This window comes from Pteropus alecto, unplaced genomic scaffold (genome assembly GCF_000325575.1).
Source record: "Pteropus alecto unplaced genomic scaffold, ASM32557v1 scaffold3, whole genome shotgun sequence".
NCBI lineage: Eukaryota > Metazoa > Chordata > Mammalia > Chiroptera > Pteropodidae > Pteropus > Pteropus alecto.
The window spans coordinates 25,213,487-25,223,491 of NW_006442484.1; the positions used below are offsets into that span (position 1 = coordinate 25,213,487).

At 37.9% G+C, this 10,005-nt stretch overlaps 1 protein-coding gene across 1 annotated transcript in view; it reads left to right on the forward strand.

The window, feature by feature from the left end:
- MBD5 (methyl-CpG binding domain protein 5) overlaps positions 1 to 5,627 on the forward strand; it is a 117,045-nt gene extending 111,418 nt beyond the window's left edge. The window contains exons 12-13 of the mRNA XM_025039251.1: positions 2,036 to 2,111; positions 5,023 to 5,627. Of these exons, the coding sequence (XP_024895019.1) occupies positions 2,036 to 2,111; positions 5,023 to 5,094 (148 nt within the window). The 3' untranslated portion in view covers positions 5,095 to 5,627. The remainder of the gene's footprint in view (positions 1 to 2,035; positions 2,112 to 5,022) is intronic.
- Positions 5,628 to 10,005: the final 4,378 nt, after the last annotated feature.

Genomic DNA, 10,005 nt, shown 5'->3' on the forward strand with positions numbered 1-10,005 from the left:
TGATACTGTCAAGACGTGCAGCCTCAGAGACCTCAGCCAAGCTTACATGGCTCTGCAGAGTCCTGGGACTGGAGTTCCACTCAGTCACATAGAATTTTGTTTAGCAAACTCCTCAATGGGAAGACAAGTCAGACTGACTTCCTGATATCTAGGGCCTCTTAAAACCAAAATGGGTAGGTAAATAAAGGACAGCATATAAATAGGTTATATCAACTTGGACAGTGCTCAGAAACAGTGATAAGGGGGAAAAAAGACAAGTTGCAGAATGGTGTATGTATCAGGACATTTTAATATGTATGTGAGAAAACACAATAAAACAATACTAGATACTGTTCATGGACATATTATATAAAATGTAAAAATATACTGGGAGGAAAACAACACAGTTGCCTTTGGGGAGGAGAGTGGGAGAGAATGGGCCCAGGAATTGATGGCGAATGGGAACTTCAGCTTTATTTTTTAAAATAAAAAAAGATTTAAAGGAAATATGTAATTTATTAACAGTTTATTCTTTGAAGTAGGTTTGTTATGGGTTGTTAATCGATTCTATGCTCTTCATTGTTGACATTTCTAAAAAGGGAAAAAATATGAAAGCTAACGCCAGCTTACAGGTCAGCAAAAGACAGGGGGAGGAGGGCTACATTACCCTTATAATTTAGTTAAAACCAATTCATTACTCTTTCCTTTTAGTTAAACTGACTTAAGCGCATATGTTTTCCAAAATATAGGTCCATCATACTAGCTTTGGACAAATATTTTTATTTAATAAATATATGGAGCATCCACAGTGTGCTTAGCTGTATACTACTCATGGGTGGAAAACTCAGAGTTCTCCAAGGCGTACACAGAAACTAAACGTATGAATTGTCCAGTCTTGGCATATGAGGATAAAACCTGGTGAGGGGCTATAGTAAACCAAAAGGCCTCATCTAAAGACATTCCACTAAAGTTCAAATATGTTTTTAAACACATTGTGAGCCAAACTAAATGAGACTGTGAGCCAAATTCTTCCACAACTGTAAATTTCCAGTCTCCATGTAGATGCTGAGATATGATTTAACTCTTGGAAAGCCATGCGAATAGCTTGTTATGAAAAGGTTTACCTCTGCAGCTTTGCTAGTAGTTGTCATGACAATAGAAATTAAATAAATCACCTTACTCAGCATAATTGGGTAATTATTTATATGCATAAAGAATGAAAAATAAGTTAATGGAGTGGACAAAGGATATATAACTAAAGAGGTGGATAGTATGAGTTTGCTTGATTTTAGTCATTCAACAGCTTCCTAGATGTAAGTTTTAATAAAGGCCGGTACACCGTGTGTTTTTCAGACCCAACATGTATAACAGAATGCTGAGTGGAAAGAAAAGGTCAGACAAGTGATTAGATACTCTGAGACCATCATTTTTTATCTCTTCAGATAATTATGTCATTTTGGTTTTTGGGAAAATCCGGTGGGCGGAGGCATGGAGGGAGCCTCGGATTTGGCGAGTTAAGCTGGTTCCCATCTAGAACGAACACACACCAGGATTTCAGCCTTCACTTGCTCGACTGCAGAAGCGAGGAGCTCCAGAGAGGGCAGAGGGAGCTCCCTAGTGGCCAGAGCCTGCAATTCAGCCTCTCCACCCTTCCCTTTGGCCACACAGCCTGGCTGCCTGAGAAAGAAACAAGCCAGCATGAGAGGCAGTGCAGGGCAGGCTGGAAGCCGGGAGGCGGAGCTGCGTCTGTAGGAAAAGAGACTCGTGGCCCAACTTTCCTGCAAAATTATCAGACTGTGGAAGAAGCATGTGGAAGAGAAAAGAATCAATTACCCCCAATCGTGTGTTCAATTTTCTTCATAGTTATGTGAACTTATCATTAGTATTCAGTGGTGAGAATGAATGCCAGAGTGTTCTGTCATCTGAATTTTCCAAATGTGAATATAAGTTAACTTCCTCAGGTGGAATTGGTACTTCTGTTTCCTGATTAAGGAATTAAATTGCGATTTTGTTTCTTTAATTTATTAATCTGGTGTGTTGTTTTCATTAATTCCAGAAGTGGAAAGCTAAATAACCATTTAGAAGCTGCTATTCACGAGGCCATGAGTGAACTGGACAAAATGTCTGGGACTGTAAGTTAATTTATTTTTCCATTATTCTGCATTCCTTTGAAAATAAGTTGTATTACACTTTTTTGGCAAAGTCTCTAAAATATTGTCGAGCAACTCATGTAGCAATACTTAATTACTAGGCTCAAAAAAAGACTGATATCAGAAAAGATTCAAAGTACTTTAAGAATAAATAACCTAACAGTATTAACTATGTCTTTTTCTGAGATAAGTAACTTTTGTTGTTTTCCCACATAACATTCTTTTAAAATGTGCGCGGCAAAATATTGAAGTTCAAACCACAGCTATCTGCTCTGGACTCTGAGTAGCAGTGGCTATTAGTATTGCCTAAATATTTAGTAATGCAAATTTCACTGTGTCTGTTGAATTCAAAAGTGAAATTGAACAGCAGGGTCAAGATCAAGAGTATATAAACCTCTCATTTCCTTTCCACTGTTACCTAAAAAAAAAAAAAAAACAAATTATTCAGCACAAAATTCTCTGGTTTTAGAGAAGTAGTATCTACTTTTTCTTTATTGAGTGGTGCAATAGTTCAATAGTGTTGAATGTAAGCAGTATAATCATTATCCTCTAATTCACATATTGGTCATGTAAACACTCAAAGTATATTTTAGTAATCTCTAAAATAATGTGAATTACTGAAAGTTATTCAGCAATGAAAGGTAAATTCTTTTACTTTTGCTTGACACTTTGTGTTAACAAAGTTATCTGAAACCCATCCAGTGGCTGTTGCATGGCAGATATGAGTTATAGATTCACAGAATTTTGGGATTGGTATGGGCTTTAGAGATTTTGTGATCCCACCCATCATTTCACAGATAGATGAATTGAGGCCCTGAGATGTTAAATTTCCTGATAGAATTGTAGGAAGAGTCTGGAACTGGAATTATATATTCAAATGCCTTTTGAAGCCAGACAAATCCTATCAATAAGTAAGGTGGATCAGGTATGAGAAAAACAGCAATTTGAATGGATTCAGAAATGCCAGCCAAGTGCACTGGTCAGGGTAGGCCACCTACCAACTTTCAGTCTTAAGGCTCAAAACAGGAAAGGCTCACTCAGATCTGGTTCTGTTTGGGGAAGGTCTTGCTCCACACAGTTGTTCAGGGGCTCTGGTTCTTTCTGTATCTGGTGTCCACCATTCTTTAGGACCGCAGAGTACTCGATTATATCCTTTGCATTCAACCCAGCAGGCGAGAGAAGAGAGTGTACACAGAGGACTACCAGGATAGGTTTTGTGAGCCATGCATGGAAGCTCATCACTTCTGCTGACTTTCCACTAGCCTGACCCAATCGTAAGGTTCTCTTAACTCAGGTGGCCTAGGAAATGCATTATTCAATATGCCTGCTCAGGAAGAAGAGAAAATGGGTTTGGCGAGCACCTCGCTAGTCTCTGACTCAGGACAGTTGGAGGTGATGGGGACCGTGGCAACCTGGGGCATGTGCCCTCTCCAGAAGGAGCTCCTTCTTCTGTGCTCCAGCGCATGTGAACCATATGGGAAATTGTACGAGTGTTGCAAGATCCTCCTATTTTTCATGAGACACTAGCAGTCTGGAAATAAAATTTCTCACTTTTTAGTGTTGACAACTGTTTTTAAAATATTAAAACATCATATGGCTAAACAAAATACCTTTTTCAAGCCACATTTGATCCATGAGTTACTAGTTCACATTGTTGAATCAAGGCTTCTTTCTTCACTTGTACAGAGGTTTCAGTTATGGCTGTTTATCAGAAACTAGTGGTTTTAAAAAAATGTATATGAAGGGGTTAGGAGGAAGAGGCAGTTTAAGAAACTCATAAATGATGTTTTTAAAATTAAAATATTATTTTTGAAAAAGCTTTCTGCATTTTACCCTGAATAGCATTGGCCTTTGCTGTTATCCAAATGCTATTTTTAAAACATACAATTGAGCCAACTTGTAGTGGATCTCAAGAGCTGATTGTGCACATCTCTTCTAACTCTGAGTTCTGTTAACATCATGTTGGTAGCTTGAAACTGGCCATGGTGGGAGAATTTACACCACAGAAATTGGCATATGCTACAGTGTGCTTGTGTCCCTCCACAGGGAGCTAGCTGCTGTTAAGCATTCGCTATACCACTACCTTGGGCCCACCCTGCCTTTCCTGAGTCTTGACCTTGTACTCTCCTCTCTCTCCTCTCAGTAGCCTCAATACAATGTGGGCACCTGATCAACTCTCTAGCACCTGCCCTCTGCCCCTCAAAATTGTACCTGCTGTCTGATACCTGGTAATCATGCTCCACTACCACTCCACCTTGCTCAATCTGATACACAGCCCTATGTACTGCTAGTTTCTGCGTTGGTATATAAAGACGAGTTATGTTAATTGCCCTTCCCAGACTATACAAGCTTAGATCTGCCAACAGATGGGAGTGGTATTCTATTTTCCATTCACTCTTATAAATAAACTTCCTTGGGTTCTTATAATCGTTGACCCTTCTTAGTAGTTGTAAAATAAGTAGGGTGATGGAGTGAAGAAGAAAACATGACTGGTGTGTATTTATCACTTTCCAGAATCTAATGAAATTGGTGGCCTAGGGCTCTCTAATGGAAAAGGCCTAATTTTCATCTTTTCCATATAAGCAGTAGTAGCTGCTTATCACATTTCCCACACTTGATTTTTTTTTCCAGTTCCTTCTTTGTATTCCACTGTTTTGGGGGTCCACAGAGTGTTGCTCTGCTTATCAGTTTCCAGGATTCCTCATATTTTGTACTGACTGTGGGCGCTCTGAGATCTGGGGTTTTGGTAAAAAATTTTAAATGCCCTATGATAGCAATGATTGAAATGAAAGCCAGAGTCAATTTTCTACCCTGTTTCTTTGTCAGAAATCATCTGATATGTATGTATGATTTCAATCACTGTTGTTGTTTCTTCCTTCCTCTTTATTTCCAGGTTCACCAAATCCCACAGGGAGACAGACAAATGAGACCCCCCAAACCCAAGAGGAGGAAGATCTCCAGATAACAGGGACTACTCCAGCATGTGCAGTATTTATTAGAGGAACACGCACAGATATATCTGTATATAGGTATTGATATAGCCACTGTTATATCAATATTTATACCACGGCAGATAGACCACCACCACAGGGTGCTAAAAGAAACAGTGATACAATATTTTTTTTTTTTTTTTGATCAGGAAGGATAATGAATGCTGGAAAAACCAATCAAAATCCCTGAGTAATGAGAGTGATAAATGGTCGAGAGATTATGGAGACACTCTTTTTCTATGATACTAAAATCGTGATTATAAGAAATCGTCCAAATGTTTCTGAAGAATTTTCAATGTTGTATATAGAAAATACAGAATTTCATGGTGATATCAGAAATGTAAATATTGTACAATATTGTCATGTACAAGCGTACCTAATGCACACTTTATCTTTTATTGTACAAAGAAATAGTGTACAAAATTCTTTGGTTTCTATGGAGTACACCTACCAGAGACTACCATTGTAAAGTGATAAATAAAAATACAACCTAAATGCTTTTCTATGATAATGTAAAAGATGCTGTTTTTGTATTTAACAGCAGAGAGAAGGCATGATGATGTATTACCTGAATTATGACATACACTGCACACCACTGAGTGTCCATTTATATTGTCTCTTTGGAATGAACCTGGCCTGGAAGCACTGGACTTGACTTCGAGTGTCTAGGAAATTGAAACCTTGCAGATATTTCTAAAGGGATGAGGGCTCACAGGTCTAAATTAAGAATTCAGAAACTGCAACCATTTGTTGCATATTTTTTTTACCTAAGTTTTAAAGTAGAGTAGGTTTTATAAAAAAAAAATCTTAGATGGAATATTTTACTCAGTCATTTCTGTAGGTAACGTTTGGTAGCCACCTGTTGAATTAGAGAGCTTTTGCTGCACCACCGTTGATGCTCGGAGTTAAGTTTTTGTTGCAAACGGTACCTGAGAAGATAGAACTTTCTGTTCCCATACATGGAGGCTAAAGCACTACTTTGAAAGCATTATCAGAGGTAAGGTTGATTATAATTCAGTTTTTTTCTTAGTGGCAAAAATAAATATGAATCATCAAAGCAAGTTTTATATATCCATTCATCAGTATTACTTAAACCGCAAGTTAAGGTGGCTTACAAAATTATTAGCAATGGTAATTTTTTATCAGTATTATGTAACATATCAGATTTATTTTATTTAAAGGATTATTTATACCATTAACAGATTCTTATATATATATTAATGTGGCTGAAATGTGCAGGTTAAATCTATTAACCAAATTATTTATATTATATTAAGTAAGAAAAAATGTGAAACAAATGTAGAGAGAAAATACATTACAAGTATACAAACCTAAAACTGTGAGCCATTGTAAAGTACAAGGTTATTAATAAGAAATGTAGCACAACGTAATTTTTCGTCTTTTTTTCACAATTTTTGTGGTGGTAGTATACCCCTATCTCCCAGGCAATTGAGCAAATCTTCGGGCCTCCAGCCTGACTTTGGCTGATGGATTGTCAAAAGAAGTCCATTATCCCTTTATTCTTAGAACTACCAGCCCCCACTCCCAAACCCTTAAACCTCTAGAGAATGCTGCCTTGTTCCCTAGCCTGGGGCTCACTCTGACTTTGGATCCCCAAATGCCCACCACCTCCCTTACTCTTCCTCTCTCATCCACACCCCCAAACTCCTCAGTCCCATGATGTAGCAGAGTTCCAGTAACTCAGGAAAAAGGAGACCAAGGTCATTCCTCCAATCGGTTTCTTGGGGCCACAGCACAGAGCACTCCACCTGGGCTCACTTTTGATAGCAACAGCTCTTAATTCTTCCTCCAGGTGTCCTGTGTCTCTGTGTCCTTTGCACTCCCACCCTCACCCCGACCCCCAGTACTGATGGAATGCACCTGGCCATACAGGGCTTCATGTCCTGGAGGCAGGAACCCTTCCTTCTGGGGGCAGGTTCACTTTGTCTTTAGCATAATGGTGGGATTGCCTGCCCATCCTGCACGCAGGCACCTCTTGTAGTTTAGTCGACACATTTTTGTTACTTTGTTGATGTGTTTGGTACGTTTAAACCATTAATGTTGTCCATTTTTTCTGCACCAGCCTGCTTTTCTACTGTTTTGTCTACATGGTTGTTTTTACTCACAGATAGGTGCATATGTCCGTTTGGATGTGTCTGTGTATGTGGGGGTTGTGTGTGTGTGTATGTTGGTATGTAAAAGATTTTTTAGCTTTGCTATTTGTCTTCAGACTGAGTTGGTGTCAACCATGCCTTCTTTTTGATATTATAAACTAGTTAGGTTTGTGCTTCCTCCACCAATGTATACTTTACATCAGTAGACCATGTAAAGTACATTTGTGCCCATGATTTCACTGGTTGCTCACGGCCTTGATGTGGGTACCAGGTGTCATTCTTTCAGTTCACATGAGGGTTTTTCCCCCTTCTCTTTTACAATTATATGGTTTCATGTAAGCGATTAATGTAAATATTGTTAGCATTACAGGCCATGCAGTGCTGTAACATTTTTTTAAATGTTGCACCTACTTTACAATTAAAAAATTGGTCACTCATACTTGAATTTTGCCCATAGAGCCATTTCTTTCTCTTTGTATTGAAGCCAATTCATTTTTTTAAAAAAATGAAGGCTAGCCCTTCGACATTAGTACATTTTTTATTACCTAAAATAAACTCTTTTTTTCCTCCCCAACAAATCTGAGAATGGAAACAGAATGAAAAACTTTTGCTCCATTAAAGAACATAATAGCCCCTCTTGGAAAAGGAAATCTAATTTGATTCTGTGCCCCTTAACAGTCTTAGGAAGTACAAGGAGAATAAACTACACCTATAAGTAGTTTTTAAAGATTATTTCAAATGAATGAAAATTAACAGAGCAGCTCTTGTTTGATTTGTTTGCGGCATTAAAAGCAATCAATCAGCGTTTTTATTTATTTAAAGGAACATTTTTGATTTGTACTTTTAGTTCCACTGTGAATATAAATGCTTTAAGAAAAATATTCATCCCTTGTGATATCATGGGCCACTTTTGGTCTATTATTTAGAGCCTAACTTTGAGTTATTTGCTATGTCTGTTTTTTAAGTAAACACAACCTTCTTTTTTGAACATAACACTACAGAATCGTGGGAGAAGTGGAGGGCAGTTATTTTGCTTTCCGTAGTTTTTATGAGGATTCTCAACTGCCTTATCTCATGAGGTGATTCCTTTTTCATTTCAGACCATGATAACGTACTTGATAATCTTCCATGCAGCCTGCAGTGTTCCCTCGTAAGTCACATTTGCATTGAAATTTTAAAACTGAAGATGCTTATGATGCCGGTGACATCGCTCTTTCTGAAAAGAAAGCCAAGATTCTAGACCATACCAAAAATTCGATATCTTGTTTACTTGGCCTACTTATGCCCAAATGGTGTAACACAAGACTTGTCACTATAGTGTATAAAATGAGTTGTGTGTTACTTGATTCGTTTAGGGGCTTTGAACAAATAATATCAAACAGCCAAAACTGTAATATTGAATTAGTTTATCTTTTTCTTTCATTCACTATCACATTTGCATTAGCCAAAGAGATAAGAGCATCAGTAATTCATACATGTAAAAAAACCCTGAAGTGATTATTAAATCAGTGAGCCAAAAAGCAATAAACAACTCAAGCATGGGACATCCTGCTAACAGTCTGATATAGAAAAAATATATAAAAAGCATTTTCTTCAAATATGAAAGATTAATTTGTATCTACTGTTAATATGTATTATCAGCCTTATCTGCTTTTATACACACTGTGTGTGTACCTCAGTGACCTTTTATAAATCGGAAAAAAATGGTTGATTTAATAGTTTGTTATGTAAATACAAAGTTGTCTATAAATTGGAAAATTTGATGCCAGATGGCCTCACAATATACATATGTCTTTTGTAATATCATGCCTTTATGGATTAAGTATAAATACACTGGATTGTCTGTGTAGAAGAGTAGCAATTTACATTCCACCTGCATTTCAAATGAATGTCTTTGTCCACATGGTTATACTCTTAGGAAAAGAAAATGACATGAACATTTTCAATGTGAAAAACAAATATGGTTTTGAATTCACCCAAACTCCTTTTCACACTCTTCTCAATTCCATGCTAAATGTCTCGATCTAGGACTGGGATCTATCTAGGAAACCTCCCCAAACTGAATTATTCTAATTTAGAGACAGGCTGTACTTCTTAATTTCTAAGTCAGAGGCAGAAAAAGGACCAAGCCACCTATTGCTTTTAACTTATTCTTTTCCGCTTTATTTCCCTGCATCTTAGAAAGTACCACACAGATTAACAGGGCCTACTTCTTATGTGCCAAGAGTGTCATCTCAACTCAGGGCTCCTTAACCTTGGCACTGTTGACATTTTGGATGAGATCATTCTTTATCGTGGGGGCTGTCCTGTGCCATTGTAGGATGTTGGCAGCCTCCCTGCCTCTACCCACCAGATGCCAGTAGCATCCCTTCCAAATTGTGACAATCAAAAATGACTCCAGACATTGCCTAATGTTTCCTGGCGTGGGAGTGGGGAGTGGAGGTTGGGGGTGGGTGACAAAGTGATTTTTGAAAACTACTGCCTTACCAGAATCAGTTAGGTAACACATGTCTGTGTGAAATATGGGCATGTTTTGCATGCTGTAATCAACAGGAAACTGATTCCTAGATCAAAATCCAAAACGAAATCCATCCCAAAGGAGTGCTTCTTAATTCATGGTTAAGGAAGTGAATATATTAGCTTGGGTTTCATTTTGAACACATTTGACACTTTGATCCTAAGACCCAGTACAATCCTGTTTTGAGAACTCCCAGGAAGGAGTCAGGAGAATTACCTAAATACTGTGGTTCAGAGTTGACAAGAAGACTGATA